The 17,676-nt window shown below is 40.8% G+C and overlaps 2 protein-coding genes across 3 annotated transcripts in view; both read right to left on the bottom strand.

Moving 5' to 3' along the window:
• Window positions 1-266: 266 nt before the first annotated feature.
• LOC141192364 (uncharacterized) lies at window positions 267-5,957 on the bottom strand. 2 transcript variants are annotated; one of them, XM_073661881.1, is made up of 2 exons: window positions 5,862-5,957; window positions 267-2,524 (listed from the first exon to the last, which is right to left on the bottom strand). In XM_073661881.1, the coding sequence occupies exon 2, from the start codon at window positions 2,169-2,171 to the stop codon at window positions 915-917; it is 1,257 nt and encodes a 418-aa protein (XP_073517982.1). In that variant the 5' UTR covers window positions 2,172-2,524; window positions 5,862-5,957; the 3' UTR covers window positions 267-914. The 2 variants fall into 2 exon arrangements, with proteins under 2 accessions (XP_073517982.1, XP_073517983.1); XM_073661882.1 differs by having other exon boundaries at window positions 5,887-5,957.
• LOC141192395 (oocyte zinc finger protein XlCOF8.4-like) overlaps window positions 5,906-17,676 on the bottom strand; it is a 220,036-nt gene continuing 208,265 nt past the window's right edge. The window contains exons 3-8 of the mRNA XM_073661915.1: window positions 14,841-14,990; window positions 14,532-14,711; window positions 14,326-14,449; window positions 14,145-14,242; window positions 6,198-6,288; window positions 5,906-5,955 (exon numbers count right to left, since the gene is read on the bottom strand). Of these exons, the coding sequence (XP_073518016.1) occupies window positions 5,906-5,955; window positions 6,198-6,288; window positions 14,145-14,242; window positions 14,326-14,449; window positions 14,532-14,711; window positions 14,841-14,918 (621 nt within the window). The 5' untranslated portion in view covers window positions 14,919-14,990. The remainder of the gene's footprint in view (window positions 5,956-6,197; window positions 6,289-14,144; window positions 14,243-14,325; window positions 14,450-14,531; window positions 14,712-14,840; window positions 14,991-17,676) is intronic.

Genomic DNA, 17,676 nt, shown 5'->3' with positions numbered 1-17,676 from the left:
AGTAACTAACTTTTTGAGAAACTCAAGAGTAGATACAGTAACTATGAAGAGTTGGTGTTATTTCTACTCAAAACATGTAAGGATCTTGGCTTTAACATGTCCTTAATGATTCATTTCTTATATTCTAGACTTTTCTTCTACCAAACTGTGGAGTAGTGAGAGACGAGGATGGTGAGAAATGTAACCAAGATATTGCAGCTATGGAGAAAAGATATAAAGGGAAATTAAATCCATCAATGCTTGCAGATTACTGTTGCATAATTTTAAGAGATGATCTGATACAGAAGTACAAGAAACAAGCAAAAAACAGTTGTCACTGAATAAGGACTAATTTTGTAGTGCAATTTCTGTAACTGTTTAAAATTCGCAATAGGGTTTACACAGGTTTTAGTTATTTGAATTGTTTCTAAGTTTTCTCTAAATAAATATCAGAAAATTGGCATAACAAAATATTCTGCATCTGTATATTTACAAGAATAATAATGTTTCAAAGTACTGGAACCTTTAGTCATTAAATTATATGTAGCAGTAAAAGGAAAACTCGTTGTCCAATTTGAATTCAGGAGGTCAAACTCATTAAGAAATGGCACAGCTCATAACGGAACCTGACAACTTTTAAAAATATGTAAAACAGTGTTACATGATCTGAAAGGTCCATAAGCTAGGTTCTTCAGCTGCTCAGTCAGGACGTCCAGCCTCTGTACAGGTCCCAGTACCTTCCTCTCCTCTTCTGCACCAATCAGTTAGATAAGTGTGGGGCTTGAGAAGAGAGCAGTTCTCTCACTGATCAGGAAGGACACTGTCTCATTGTTCTCAGTCACAGGAAGCTACCTTCAGTCTATAGGACACACTCACATATTAGCACAATTTTTTCTTGCTAAAAGTGTGTCTTTTCAAGTAAAACATTTTCCACATTAAGGATATAAAAAAGACTTCTCCCCAATGTGACTTCTCTGATGTCTATCAAGATAAGCTTTCCGGTGAAAACATTTCCCACATTCTGAACAGGAAAAAGGCTTCTCCCCTGTGTGCATTCTCTGGTGCTTAACAAGACTTGATTTCCTTGTAAAATATTTCCCACATTCTGAACATGAAAAAGGATTTTCCCCTCTGTGAGTTCTTTGATGTGTAACAAAATCTAATTTCTGGTTAAAACATTTCCCACATTCTGAACATGAAAAAGGCTTCTCCCCTGTGTGAGTTCTCTGATGTGTAACAAGATATGATTTCATTGTAAAACATTTCCCACATTCTGAACATGAAAAAGGCTTCTCCCCTGTGTGAGTTCTCTGATGTGTAACAAGATGTGATTTCTGGTTAAAACATTTCCCACATTCTGAACAGGAAAAAGGCTTCTCTCCTGTGTGAGTTCTCTGGTGCGTAACAAGACTTGATTTCCCCGTAAAACATTTCCCACATTCTGAACATGAAAAAGGTTTTTCCCCTGTGTGAGTTCTTTGATGTGTAACAAGACCTAATTTCTGGTTAAAACATTTCCCACATTCTGAACATGAAAAAGGCTTCTCCCCTGTGTGAATTCTCTTGTGCTTAACAAGACTTGATTTCTTTGTAAAATATTTCCCACAATCTGAACATGAAAAAGGCTTCTCTCCTGTGTGAGTTCTCTTGTGCTTAACAAGACTTGATTTCACTGTAAAACATTTCCCACATTCTGAACAGAAAAAAGGCTTCTCCCCTGTGTGAGTTCTCTGATGTGTAACAAGATCTGATTTCTTGATAAAAGATTTCCCACATTCTGAACATGAAAAAGGCATCTTCCCTGTGTGAGTTCTCTGATGTATATCAAGTGTCGCTTTCTGGAAAAAACATTTCCCACATTCTGAACAGGAAAAAGCCTTCTCCCCTGTGTGAATTCTCCAGTGCTTAACGAGATTTGATTTCACTGTAAAACATTTCCCACATTCTGAACATGAAAAAGGCTTCTCTCCTGTGTGAGTTCTCCGGTGATTAACAAGACTTGATTTCACTGTAAAACATTTCCCACATTCTGAACATGAAAAAGGTTTTTCCCCTGTGTGAGTTCTTTGATGTGTAACAAGATGTGATTTCTTGTTAAAACATTTCCCACATTCTGAACATGAAAAACGCATCTTCCCTGTGTGAGTTCTCTGGTGACTAAGAAGACTTGCTTTCATGTTAAAACATTTCATACACTTGAAACAAGAAAATCTATTCTTTGCTGTGTGAATTTTTTGATGTTTAAGAAAAAGCTTTTTGAGGGGAAAACTATTTCCATATTCTGACCATGCAAATGGCTTCTTAGCTTTAGGAGCAGTTCGTTTTTTAATGCTTAGTTTGTGACTTTGATTTTCCTTAGTAGTCGGTAATGAATCAGAAGATAGGACCTGTTTCAAAGGATCAGATGACACATCTTTGCTGTAAAGGGATGATGGTATATTTGGAGTAATAGCATTCCCTTCAATTGTATCCTGTGAGATCTCCAGCTCATCTGATTTGAAAATTGAAGATGTCAGCTGTCCCTCTGATCTCCTAGTACAGTCATCTGCCAAGTAAAAAAAATATATTTGAATAAAATATTCTTGAAATTTATATTTTTGAACATTTCTAAACTGTTGGTACAAATGGCAAGTTATGTAAAAATATTGAATTATTCACCAAGACAATGATAGTTCACAGTCTAATAGAAAACCTCATAGCATGATCCAGTAGAGTTTGGTGTTTAACTGTTTGTTCATTCTGCCTCCCAAATATCAAATATGCGAAAATTATACCAATAAAAATTTCTACTCATATCACAAAAAACAAGCCTCCACTCAGGTCCATCATCTATCAACGGAAAAACAGAGGTTTCCACATCATTAGTGGCTCAAAAACTCTTGAAAAGCAACATGGCTTCCATAAACCAATCCAGCAAAATCCGCTCTTCCAAAGTCAAGTATGCTTCCTACTTAACTCAAATGGAAAGCACCACACCCTACTAAAGCTCATGCATAATGCCGGAAGCTGCCTGATACAGCCTTGTTCTCCGCTGGTTAGGTCCTCTGTGTTCAGCTCCCGTGTTGTGTATTTTCTTCTTCGTTTCTTCTTGTGATCCCAGCCCATTTACTGACTACTATTGTGTCTTCTGATTTTGTATTTTCTCTGCCCTCCTGGTTCTGATCAGGCCACCTGACTATTCTTCTTGTCATCTCACACCACAGAACAGCAGGCAACACCAAGTCCAAGCCTAGGGGTCTTTGTGTAAGTACAGATCCATGTACACTGTGTGCAGAATTATTAGGCAAGTTGTATTTTAGAGGATTATTTTTATTATTGATCAACAACTATGTTCTCAATCAACCCAAAAGACTCAAATATCCAAGCTTAATATTTTTGGAAGTTGGAGTGGTTTTTTTTTTTAGATTTGGCTATCTTAGGAGAATATCTGTTTGTGCAGGTAACCATTACTGTGCAGAATTATTAGGCAACTTAATAAAAACCAAATCTAATCCCATCTCACTTGTTTATTTTCACCAGGTAAACCAATATCAGTGCACAAAATTTAGAAATAAACATTTCTGACATGCAAAAACAAAAACCAAAAAAATTAGTGATCAGTATAGCCACTTTTCTTTATGATGACACTCAACAGCCTTCCATCCACAGATTCTGTCAGTTGCTTGATCTGTTTTCGATCAACATTGCGTGCAGCAGCCACCACAGCCTCCCAGACACTGTACTGAGAGATGTACTGTTTTCCCTCCCTGTAGATCTCACATTTTATGATGGACCACAGGTTCTCTATGGGGTTCAGATCAGGTGAACAAGGGGGCCATGTCATTATTTTTTCTTCTTTTAGACCTTTACTGGCCAGCCACGCTGTGGAGTAGTTGGATGCATGTGATGGAGCATTGTCCTGCATGAAAATCATGTTTTTCTTGAACAATACCGACTTCTTCCTGTACCACTGCTTGAAGAAGTTGTCTTCCAGAAGCTGGCAGTAGGTCTGGGAGGTGAGCTTCACTCCATCCTCAACCCGAAAAGGTCCCACAAGTTCATCTTTAATACTAGCCCATACCAGTACCCCACCTCCACCTTGCTGGCATCTGAGTCGGAGTGGAGCTCTCTGCCCTTTATTGGTCAACCCTCTGGCCCATCCATCTGGCCCATCAAGAGTCACCCTCATTTCATCAGTCCATAAAACCTTTGAAAAATCAGTCTTAAGATATTTCTTGGCCCATTCTTGACATTTTATCTTATGTTTCTTGTTCAAAGGTGGTCATTTTTCAGCCTTCCTTATCTTGGCCATGTCCCCGAGTATCGCAAACCTTGTGCTTTTTGATACTCCAGTAACATTACAGCTCTGATATATGGCAAAACTGGTGGAGAATGGCATCTTGGCAGCTTCACGCTTGATTTTCCTCAATTCATGGGCAGTTATTTTGCGCCTTTTTTGGCCAACACACTTCTTGCGACCCTGTTGGCTATTTGCCATGAAACGCTTGATTGTTCGGTGATCACGCTTCAAAAGTTTTGAAATTTCAAGACTGCTGCATCCCTCTGCAAGACATCTCACAATTTTGGACTTTTTAGAGCCCGTCAAATCTCTCTTCTGATCCATTTTGCCAAAGGAAAGGAAGTTGCCTAATAATTAAGCACACCTTATATATAGGGTGTTGATGTCATTAGACAACACCCCTCTTCATTACAGAGATGCACATCACCAGATTTACTTAATTAGTAGTTGGCTCTCAAGCCTATGCAGCTTGTAGTAGGACAACATGTATAAAAAGTATCATGTGATCAAAATACGCATTTGCTTAATAATTCTGCACACGGTGTAGAGGGGTTAAAGGGTGATGGGCAAAACTTTGACTATAGACAATAACACATCTAATGAGAAGATCAAAAAAAAGAGTAACTAGTGGTGAAACCTCTCTGGGATAATTAGAGTATGCTTCTTGATAGCTCCTGGCAATTTAAACTATAGTAAGGGCCAATATTTTATGTCAAATGAGTCTCAAAAAGAAATATACATTTAATGAGAACTTTTTATAATAGTGCAGAGCTGAGGTGTCTTAAATTTAGATCTCAGGCATTTGGAAGAGACAATAGAGACCTTTTTTGAAAGACTATCAGGGAATTACAGAGTTAAGTGAGGCAGGCCGATCCCACCACAATCAAACTATCATACAGAATGAACCTGTAAAAAAAAAAGACAGAATAAAAAAAAACACATTACATCCCCAACAGGAATGCATGTTTGTGGGGGAGGGGGGGACTCCAACACTAAACCGGAGTTGCACTTATTTATGGTAGACCGTTGGAGCTACTATGAGTCCTGACCAGAAGAGTAGAGAAAGTATTAGTGCCCCCATTTTAGGATAAATTGTATCTAAATTCTTTAGGATTGATAATATTATTTATGACGTGGAGTGAATCCATGAAACCAGGGCTCGAGTCATGCCAACATATCTCCTGCAGGCGTGAATATATGTATATTACAGCCATCAGCCGCGCACAGCTTAGAGATATATCATGGCACAGGTGTAATGTTTTTGTATACTTTATCTATTGGAAGTAATTTGGTTTAAAAAGAAATAGAAAAGTAAGGGTAACGGGAAACTCTGTTATTATACAGAAATTCACACTTGGCCCTCACTGCACATTTAATGTTGTCGATCATAAAAGTGAAGTTTGGTCATAAAGACTGGACCTGGTCTTGTAGGGACCATATGAGCACATTCAGCAGCACAGAAGGGAGAGAGGGTAGATTCATCCAATAAGATAACAGGAATCTAGGAAGCCAACAGCATCATTACCCTCCGCTTTCTCTTACAGGCCCATCATAATATTTTTCTTCAAGTGATTTTTGTAACTTGTCAGCACATTCTACGTACACTGTTATTTGGATTGGTAGCTTACAAATCTGGGCAGGTAAGAGTCAGGATCTTCCAATTTCAGTTGGTAGGTGGATCTTCCAGGTTGTAAGCTCTATAGAAAAGGAGATTCAATATCCAAAGTCATTTGAGGAGTTTCAATGTCCAAAGTCATTTGAGGAGTTTCAATGTCCAAAGTCATTTGAACAGTTTTAGGTGGAGGACAATGTTTTGGTCTAGATGCAAAATGGTGATTACACAATTGTGATCCAGCTGGACTCTTTGACTGGTAAACCAGCCACAGCCGGTGACGGAGAAGAATCAGTGACTTCTCTGCATTTAGTAGTTACTACTCACCTGGGTAGCCATATGTAGGAATCTTCTCTTTACACCGCTCATCGCCCCTCACATATGTCTCTGTAGTATTAATATGGGTCAGATCTTCACCCTGAAACAAATGTTGTAAAAGTCACAGACAGATGGAGAAGTCACATCTATGATCAGTAGTGAAGAGCGAGTACCGTAATATTCGTAATCGCTATAATCGTAACGAGCACTTTGTAATAATCGCTCCGAATAGCGAGTACAAGGTAAGTCAATGGGAAATGTGAGTAATTTTCTGATAGACCCTAAAAAGTGGTCTGGGGGCCTGAGGAAAAGGCTGATGGATGGGAAAGTGATGAAACAGAATGAGAAGAGCCTGGAGAATGTGCCTGCATGCATTTCTGACTCACATATGGTTTCTGGGAATAAGTTTGTTGCAGTGTTACGCCACTTTTACAGACACACAAGAACAACTAGCAAACCTAACCTAAATTGCATTTAACAGGCCAAAAAGGTTAAGAAACAGTTTTCCTGCACAATCACTTGTATATAAGGCTAAATAAACCAGAGAACCCAAAAAATATCCCTTTTAGCCTTTGTTCACACATACTGTTGCGGCTTTTTTTCACCTTTTACAATTGAGAGGGTCCTGATACATTTTGTAGGTCCCTCTGTCATACATCATTTTTAGTTCACTATTCCCCAGCACTTTACAAGCACAGCAAGAACGTACTAGTAGGTATGTTGATCTTTGACCTGAGAGGCCTCAGGTGGCTCTGTAACATGCGTTTTGGAGGGACAGCTGTTCCTTAGACATTTGGGCGGTCCCTCCATCATTGACACTCAGATAGTGGAATACATATTCAATAGCAGTTTACAATGTGCCCATTGTAGCGTTGGGCTTGACCCTCCTCCTCCTCCACCACCAGCATGTGATACTGTGGCCCTAAATTCAAATGTTCAGAGGCCCTGCAGGAGGCAGGAATTTTGTGAGAGCCCTCGTGTGGCCCTGTAACATACATTTTGAAGTGCCCTCCTGTAGAGATTTTGGAGGTCCCTCGTGTACATCTGAGAGTGCCCTCACTTACTCATATTGTAAGGCCCTCACTGTATTATTTAACTCATTTAGGGGCAGAAACTACAGAGAAAAAGTCAAGAGACATGGAGTACTAGAAGGTAGCAGTGAGTACGGCCTGCGATCCTCAGGTATGGCTGAACTCAGTGAACTGGAAAAATAAAGCTGCACTAGTCAACTGGATGACGAGCTCAAATATATCACTTGTGCAAGCCAATGGACAAAGGATATATAGTGCCCCAACTCCAGGATGGGTTGGAGAAGCTTCTCCAAATGGCTCCGAGATTTTGATGGTCAATATTTCCCAGATTATATAGGCAGAGAAGACTTCTTGATATTGTACTACTTGGTCCAGTGCAGAATGTGCATTGTATTTCCAAAAATTACTCCTGGGGGCTGTGTCATAAGTGCAGGGAGATTCCTTGACAAGGGCCTCCCTTGTCAAACATTATCTACGATGGAGTACTGTAGTAGTTGTGGCCCTCAATTCAAATTTTCAGAGGGCCATCAGTCGGTCATCAACAGTCAGTGTAAATTTCTATTGAATATGTATCCCCTGTCTCAGTCACAATGTGGCACAAGCCAGGCATGTTTTTTGCCAAATAGGTTGACTGACAGTACATTTCTATTGAATATGTATTATCTACGAAAAAAGACAATTACCCATTAAAAATTTACTTTTAATTTAAACACACTAAAATAATGTACTCAATAGTACAGTTGGGACAAACTAACATATAAGAAAGGAGACATAGAGGGATATAAAGATGAAAAAGGAATAGAAATAGTGTCAGCTAGGCCGTAAATAATACGCTATAAGGGATAATAAACTAATCCCTTTCTGGCAGTGGAGTATATCAGCCCCCAATATTCAAATAGTGCCCCCACTGTACCACGGCTATCCTTCACCTAGTCCCCAAGGAACCTTAATAATGCTATTCAACGAGTACACATATGAATTTTGCAAACAGCGTCCTCAGTAGCGTATTCAGCAAATATTCAATAATGACATCAATGGCATATAGAAAGCTAAATGTCCACAGTAATACTAACACCCCAAAAAGTAAAAAAAAAATTGAGGCGTATGGAAATGTAGTCCACCAGCATGCAGAGTCATGCAAGACCCAAAAAAAAAAAAAAAAAAAAGGCCAATTAAATCTTGAAAAAAAATATAAAGTCCAGAGATTTTTCAAAAAGCCATATCAGATGACCAGTGTAAAGCAAAATAATAGTCCAGTAATCACCAAAACAGTTACAGGAAATCTAAACGATATTAGAGGTGCTGATGGATACAAAGATGACAATGTCCCAAATAAAGAAAATCCAATGAGAAAAAAACGCTGCTAGTCAGAAAAAAACACGTATACATGTAATAAAAATCAATGACTTATCTTGTTGCATCCAAGAAGTGTTTAGGCTGGTGTAAAGTCAAGTTCCACTTGTTGATCCAAAAATATTCAGTTTGTAGAGATCAAATTCAACGATGCGATCACCAGAGGAAAGAGTTAACATATATCCAAAAAGACATCAGGCTTCACTTCAATATGAAAATATACCAATGGATCAAATGTTCCCATAATCTCTACGCGTTTCGCCCCCCCTCCTTGAATGTGGGGCTCATCAGGGGAAAAAAAGAAAGTTTAAATGAGGGATAGGGTGCATCGATAATAGATGCTACCAAACCGGAATGCAGTCACAGTATTACTGTGGACATTTAGCTTTCTATATGCCATTGATGTCATTATTGGATATTTGCTGAATACGCTACTGAGGACGCTGTTTGTCAAATTCATATGTGTACTCGTTGAATTGCATTAGTAAGGTTCCTTGGGGACTAGGTGAAGGATAGCCGTGGGTACAGTGGGGGCACTATTTGAATATTGGGGGCTGATATACTCCACTGCCAGAAAAGGATTAGTCTATTATCCCTTATAGCGTATTATTTACGGCCTAGCTGACACTATTTCTATTCCTTTTTCACCTTTATATCCCTCTATGTCTCCTTTCTTATATGTTAGTTTGTCCCAACTGTACTATTGAGTACATTATTTTAGTGTGTTTAAATTAAAAGTTAATTTTTAATGGGTAATTGTCTTTTTTGGTAGATAATCTTTACTTACCCTCCTTCCAACGTATGTTGGTTATTATTTGGTATTGAATATGTATTCCAAATCTCAGTCACAATGTGGCACAACCTGTGACAAGGGCCTCCATCCTCCAATGACAAATATTAGTTTGGTAGGACCACTGTACATTACAGATTTGTCCACTGCACTATGTGCATAGGGTTTGTAAAAATTAGCCCAATGGGCTGAGTCATGGTTGACACAAGAAGCCACCATCCCAAGGGTCTCCAATCACAAATAGTAGTTAGGCTGGAGTAGGAATACTGTCCTGGTTTGTCCACTGTACAATGTGCATAGTATGTAAAAATTAGCCCTATGGGCTGAGTCATGATTGACGATGGAAGGAATCTTGTTTTATGGGAAGGGGGTGACGTTAACAGCAGTAGCATGAATCTGCATTTTTGGTGAATTTAGTTTGGCTAGCTGTCATCTGGAGGGATTACAAACTGTGGATATATCCAGTCCTTACTGAATTTAATCAGAGTAAGTCTGTCTGCATTTTCCGTGGAGAGGCGTGTGCGCCTATCAGTGATGATTGCCCCAGTGGAACTGAAAACATGCTGAGACACCACACTAGCAGCCGGGCAGGCCAGCACCTCCAAGGCATATAAAGAGAGGTCGGGCCAAGTGTTCAGCTTAGACACCCAATAATTAAAGGGAACTGAAGCGTCAGAAAGGACACACGTATGGTCACTTAAAGTAACCCTTGACCATGTTCTGCAACTTATCCCTCCTAGGCATTTTTATAGGCAGATAGCCCTTGCTGTTTTGCTGGTATATTGAAAATTGCCCAATTTGGGCACATTTTCCCCCCTCCTCCGTTGGAGCTGGTGTTCGTGTCTCTCCCCATTATCCTTTGGTGTTGAAAAGAGCTGGTACCTCTGCTACCAGCATTATCTGAGGGTGATGTTTTCAGCAACTGATCTACAACGGCCCTCTTAAACGATTCCATTGTACAAGCCCTGGCAAAAATTATGGAATCACCGGGCTCGGAGGATGTTCATTCAGTTGTTTAATGTTGTTGAAAAAAAGGAGATCACAGACATGGCACAAAACTAAAGTAATTTCAAATGGCAACTTTAGGGCTTTAAGAAACACTAAAAGAAATCAAGATTAAAAATGTGGTACCCAGTAAGAGTAATTTTTTTCAGACCAAGCAGAGGGAAAAAATTATGAAATCACTCAATTCTGAGGAAAAAAATATGGAATCACCCTGTAAATTATAATTTCCAAAACTAACAACTGCATCAAATTAGATCTGCTCGTTAGTCTGCATCTAAAAAGGAGTGATCACACCTTGGAGAGCTGTTGCACCAAGTGAACTGACATGAATCATGGCTCCAACATGAGAGATGTCAATTGAAACAAATGGGTGGATTGGACAACCTTTCAGGGTAGGATCTGGTGTCCGTCAGGGCTGTCCTCTTAGCCCTTTGCTTTATGCCTTTGCAATTGATCCCTTCCCATCTTGAGGGTAGTGGCCTAAGCAGACGATGTCACCGTCTTTGTTTCTTCGCAAGATGAGGCAATGGTGGTGATGTCAGAAGAGGAGCGCTACTCGGAGGCATCCGGGTCCAAGGTTAACCAGGATAAGTGTGAAAGTCTATGGCTGGGAGGCGGAGATCCCGGGTTTGATCTTCCGGACACCCTCCCCGAACCCCAAGAACACGCCAAAGTCCTGGGCACTGAATTCGGCCAGGGTGATTACCCCATGAAAAACTGGGAAGGCAGAATCAAAGGTGTCGCCCAAAGAGTGGACCAATGGAAGGGTTGGTCTTTGAGCCTGAGGGAAAGGGTTGGCCTGTGCAAAGCTTTCCTGCTCCCCTTGCTAATCTACCTGGGCAGCGTCTGTGTCTTGCCAGAGCCTCTCTGGACACGGGTCTACAGTCTGTTCTTCCAGATGATATAGGGGAATAGACTGAACCTAGTCAAGCGGGAGGTCACTTACCGCACGAGGAGACTAGGGTGGTTGGATATGGTGAACCCGTCGTGTTCCTAGTGAACACCTTCTTGAAAGTTAACGTGGCAAACCTCTGGAAAGAGAGGGCTCCTCCATGGGTATTATCCTGCAAGGGATGGTTTCAGCCATCAATCTTCAGGGGGAAGATTGAAAGATCTTCACACACTGCATGGGCATCTCCCAGCTTATGTTACCCCGGTTCTGAAAATGATCCACCGGTGGGATCTGGGAATGTGGGAGGTGAGGTCCCTCCCGAGGAAACTCCTCGATAGGAGGGTCTTGCTTTCTCATTTCCCACCGTTGGGATCTGGAGGTTGGGGGGAGTTTGTTAAATTCTAGCAGGATCCCCAAGAAGTACTGGAACTTGACTTGGCGCTGCTTCCAAGGTAAGCTGTGTGTAAGGGGCAATTTGAAGTACAGGAGCTCAGAGGACAGGAATTGCCCCCGTGCAGCTTGTGCTAACATGCTGAAAGCATGGAGCACTTCCTTCTTCATTGTCCCTTTAATACAGAGGTGTACAACAGGGTGGGAGCTTCCATTGGTTGGCCATGGCTGGCTACTCTATCCTATGCCAGGTGGGCCTATGGAGCGTTTGGAGACCTTGGGAGAAGGGACGGAACCACTTTATTCATACTAAGTGTAGTGGTCAGGTATTTCACGTGGAAAGCACGAGTTTTAGTTTCGACGCAGAGTAAAATCCTAAGTGCAAATGAAGTTTGTAGGAACATCCTAGGTGACCTGGTGAAGGCACGTTCTCTGGAGTATGAAAGACTGGCTGACGGGAGGGTGGCCCGTCTCTGGAGGGGCTTTTCCTTCAGGGTGCCTTAGTCTGGTAGTACTCCTATATCCAGGTGGTGGGCTGATGTCTTTTGTTTTGTATTTATGTCTCCTGAATAGGTTTGCAAGCATCGAACTTGAGCCTTGGACGGTGAGCATGTAGGTTGCCTTTGTCCTGGCCTCTGCTTAACTTGGCATGGCAGATGCTACAGACTACAATGTTTTTCTCTGAAGGACTTTCAGAAAAAAAAATTCCACACAGCAGCTGAACGCCCCCTTGCCCTGACTTGGCGCACAGCGGCAGTGCTCTTGGGAACAGTTGACCCAGTTCTCACTCTGGGCAAACCACAACTCCTTGGTGCCTGTTTTGGTGCTACATATCCATCTTCCTCTGTGTTGCTGTCATGGCTATGCATGCCAACGGTCCAGGTCGGATCAGTGGACTCATAACCGACTACCTCGTCTTCCATCTCATCCTCCTTCCCAGTTGACATTGTAGGCTGACCTGATAGCAACTGTGTCTCATCATCATCAGCCTCCACCTCTGGAGAAAAAAAATGATGTTCCGCCAAGAGTCTTTCTTCTGGCCATAGGTCCTCAAATACATAAGCATAAACGCACGCCACCTCCTCTTGTCCCTCTTCAATGCTGCACAGTGATAGTTCAGAGCCAACCAAAGGATACGTACTAAACAGATCCTCAGAGTGGCCAAGCTTGGGGTCATATGTCTCCTGTGACTGAAAATTGTTGGAGGAAGGAGAACCAGCTTCAGGATTGGATGGGCCAGCCTTCTGTGTATCCACAGTAGACTGTGTGGTCGTGGAAGATTTGTTGCTGCTTGACAAATGCGTAGAGGCCTTGTCTTCTATCCAAGACAGAATCTGCTCTCGCTCTTCTGGCTTCCACACACGTTTACGTTCCAGACCGGGAAATTTTTCCAGGAACATAGTGGATGCATCAAGATTCTTCTGACCTGAAACAGACTGAGTGCCTTCTTGCGCACCACTGACACGTCCCTTAACAACAGTCTTTTTTGGCATTTTGGGCTTTGTTGACAGATTTTCAGATGTTGATGGCACAAGTCAAGCTAGCTGTCACAGCCAAAATAGTGGTTAAAATGGCCTGGTGCGTGCTTTGTAGCAGGCAGTAGGAAATGTTTGGACTACTGCTTAGTGTAGGGCACAAAACGCTTTTTTAAGTGGACTAATATGGACAGAAAGCAGGCACGGACCCCTAAAACAGCAGGGAAAATAGACCGGTGCTAAAAAAAAAAAAAAGGCAGCACAAAATGCTACTTCTGTGTGTGCTGGAAAAATATTGCTTTGCCTCTGACAAGAGCCGTTTTTATATGGACACTGGAAGAAAGCTACCTATTACACTCCCTACCTAATACACAATCTCTCCCTCCTTGTACTCTGACTTTGTTGTCTGTCTTCAACTCTGAAAAGAGCTCTTTTTTGGTGGTATTATGGAGCTAGTGAGCGGCTCCTTTAAACACAGAACTAGTATACACTGCAGGTAGCATTTAAAAGGGCTTTTGTTTTATCAAGAGGCCTAAACACTCTCCCTAGCAGCTCAGCAATCTCTCCCTATGCTTATCGAATGCAGGCTCCAGACGCAATGTGCACAAAATGGCAGCGGCAGGGCTTAAATAGACCCTATGACGCTGGGCGGCCAGCCAATCACAGTAATGCCACAACCAAGATGTCTGAGGCATTACTGTGATTGGTTAAGAAGCCCAGCATGTTTAGTGGCTGCAAAGGAGGCGCCAAAACTACAGGGTGGGACATTCGAATATAGCGAGGCGATTACACAAATACTTGCAGAATAACGAGTAATCCGAATACCGTACTATCCGTACGAATAGTAACAAATACACTCGCTCATCACTAATGATCAGCTCTAATCCTGCCATCTCCACCATTCTCATTACAAAAGTATAAACCATATAATTCTGGTGGATAAAACAAGACCGAACACAAGACCTTCACAGCCGTATACACATCACGGGAGAAATCTCATGACACCTTCTCTCCATGTACCTGATAATCCTGAGGAATATTGGGATCTTCTTGTTTACAGTCCTGTGGAAGAAGAGGACGTGGACATCTCTCTGGTGTTGTCCTCTTACTGGATAGATCTGGAGGAAACACATACAGGGACTGAATTCATTCTCTACATACAGATAATTATAGGCCGTGTGTATTTAGTCCTGTCTATTACCTGGAGATGTGAGGGGCTGGGGAACCTCCATCATGACATCCTTGTACAGATCTTTGTGTCCTTCTAAATACTCCCACTCCTCCATGGAAAAATAGACAGTGACACCCTGACATCTTATAGGAACCTGACACATACAATGATACAGTCATCCCCCAATCCCTTCATAGCGTTACTGTATAATGTCCCAGCATTCCCAGCAGTGTCACCTCTCCAGTCAGCAGCACAATCATCTTGTAGGCGAGTTCTAGGATCTTCTGGTCATTGATGTTCTCATGTACCAAGTGATGAGGTGGAGGCCCCGTGATTGGGCTCAGGGGTCTTCTCCATCTGTCAGACACAGGGGCCTGGCAGCGCTCACTAGAGGTCTTCTTCACTACTGTGTAATCCTGGTTATGGAGAGACACATTAATAAATCTCACTACAGACATTTCCAGAGTCCTCACCTCTCCAATTCTGTCCATTTGTTATTCCCATAGATAAGAATGATGTAATGTGACGTCATCAGAATCTCTCACCTCTCCAGTAAGCCGGAAGAGGATCTCTAGGGTGAGGTGTAGTATCCTCTCTGTCATCTTGTCTCTGTCCATATCCATCTTTGATGGGTAAATCAGGAAAGTTCTCTTATATAGAAGATCTTCACTGAGAGGATCCGATATTGTAGAGACCTGAATGAGAAGTTGAGCAGATGTAACGTCATAAAAATCCTGTGTAATAATACAATTATTGGAGATAATAAGGGAAACATTTGAGGAGATTTATTATTTTACAGTATCTAGTTTTCTTCTTTACATCTACTAATAAAGCCTATATATTTTAGGCCACAGACAACAAGCAGTTTCTTCCTCAGAATCTGCAAGTGAATACCTTTCTCATAGACTCACCTTCCATAAAGCTAATTCTCATCTCATTTACAGACACTGGAATCGGCATTATCTATACTGCAGGAGATATTCATTACACGTGACATGAGAAATAACTACTTTATGATGAGGACGAAATTTTCATCGTCTACTACGGCTGTAGAAACATATTTGGCCAGAGTCCGTCACTGACTACATCTCCACCGGCCGTCTATATGAATGTTTCCAGTCTTCCCCGGACTGTAATCTTCTATCATGTTAGATCTCAGGTCTGATTCACACTCAGAAGTTTGAGGCATTAATAAAAGCTTGTTTGTAAGAACACAAAGACAGGAGTTATTTGATACCAAAGTTTCCATGTACAGTGTTTTATAGGGTTTATTTCTGGCCTTAGGTTTTCCTATAATACAAGAAAAACTCCATAAAAAAAGCAGATATTAAAATCAGAAAAAAGGAGGAATGACCCAGTGTATCAGGCTATAAACTTGAATAAAACAAAGCTTTTATTGAGCCATTAAAAAATGCTGCTACCACCATAATAAGTCTTAGTGCACACAAGGATCACAGCTGTCTCGACCTATGCGTTTTGACGCGCAGTCTTAATCATGGTCTGTCTGAACTGTGGACTAGTGAGCATATAAAGGTAGGTTGTAATTAAAGATAATAGTTATCATGTGCTCACTAGTCTCTGAGGTCAGTATGATTAGCATAGACAAAAGTGAAATAAAAACGTTAGTGACATATATTATTATCCTCTAAAATTAATATCATTGACAAGTAGAAAAAATAAAAATATTTGTGATTCAAATATAGAATAAATATAAAAACTAGCAATATACCATGTCCAAGGTGTAAACAAAACTGTCATTAATATTGTAGCATTAGATCCTGCCTGAGATTTAATCCAAAGGGTACTCGGGTTTCTAACATAAAAATCCAATATGGTTCCCTATTTAGCAGTTTGCGTCTATGGTCTCCCCCCCGGATAGGTCTATACACTCTTTCTATGCCTTCAAATTTCAGTGCTGAAACTTCCCATTTATGGAACGTTCGGAAATGTGTTGACGCTGCTGAAATATTTGTGGCCAAAGGATTAACCGCATCAGATATGTGTCCTCTAACCCGTAGTATTAAAGGGCCGGTAGTACAACCAATGTATTGGATCTTACAGGTAATACATTCAACAAGGTATATAACCCAGGGTGTGCTGCAATTAATAAAGTCATGTATTTTGTGTATACGATTATTATGCAGTGAGGTAAAAGTATCCTTTGTCACTGTGTGTGAACACGCTTTACAGCGGCTCGCTCCGCATTTGAAAAAAACACTAAGGTTTAACCAGGTAGTAGATTCAGAATGCCTATGCTCTTCACTCAGGAAAAGACTGGGGGACAGGATGGTACCACTGCCACAAACCGAATATCCTTGGTAAGAATTGTATTAAGCCCCGGATCCTGGTGTAACATTGGTATGTATTTCTTTATAATGGACACCACTTTGTTATACTGCGGACTATAAGTTGTAGAGAAGTTTCACATCCCAAACCTTTTTTCCGCTCCTTATTTTTTAGAAGATCCTTACGTTCTAGGCTCGATACCATTTTGTATGATTTTATAAGATTCCAATCAGGATAACCTCTGTTTGCCAATCTGTCATAAACTTCACTGGCTTCCATATCAAACGCAGTATTATCCGTACAATTTAGTTTCGCCCTAATTAACGCCCTATATGGAATATTGCGCTTGATATGCAGCGGATGGTAAGAATTGGCCTGCAGAATACTGTTACTGGCAATCTCTTTTCATATGGTGTTATTTTTACAGTATTGAGATATTTGTCACCGTTCAATTTAAGATCCAAAAAATTTATTTCTCTAGAATCAAAACAATGTGTGACTCTCAAATTGAAATCATTGTTGTTGAGATTTTCTGCAAATTTCAACACCTCCTCCTGTGTGCATCCCCACATCAGGAGGAGGTCGTCAATAAAGCGACCGTACCATATGATTTTTGGGCTGTAAATATTGCTCTCATTGGAAATGTGTTGCTCCTCCCATTTGGACATTAATCCAATGACGGCGAAAATTTGCTACCCATTCTTACTCCTCTCCTTTGTAAAAAAAAAAAAAAATTGGATTGTCAAAGCAGAAATAATTAAGATCAAGAAGAAATTTGACACGATAATGAAATCTTTTATTTCGACTGTATAGGTGCTATAGGTATCCAAGTGATAGTTCAGGCTAGTTAATGCTACACTCTGTGGTATGGATGGATATAGAGCTACACACGTGGTCAAAATTGTTGGTACCCCTCGTTTAATTAAAGAAAAACTCACAATGGTCGCAGAAATACCTTGACTCTGACAAAAGTAATAATAAATTAAAAATATTAGAAAATGAACAAATGAAAGTCAGACATTGCATCTCAACCCTGCTTCCACAGAATTTAAAAAAAAATTAAACTCATGAAATAGGCCTGGACAAAAATGATGG

The sequence above is a fragment of the Phyllobates terribilis genome, unplaced genomic scaffold (genome assembly GCF_046119375.1).
Source record: "Phyllobates terribilis strain yellow unplaced genomic scaffold, ASM4611937v1 Scaffold_60__1_contigs__length_8166268, whole genome shotgun sequence".
NCBI classification, from domain to species: Eukaryota; Metazoa; Chordata; class Amphibia; order Anura; family Dendrobatidae; genus Phyllobates; species Phyllobates terribilis.
The sequence above is the reverse complement of the archived record's forward strand: the minus strand, read 5'-3'. Positions and strand labels throughout refer to the sequence as shown.

Coding starts and splice junctions, on each gene's coding strand:
- LOC141192364 (XM_073661881.1), bottom strand. CDS start 2,171: ATGAAATGTTTTAACATGAAAGCAAGTCTTCTTAGTCACCAGAGAACT.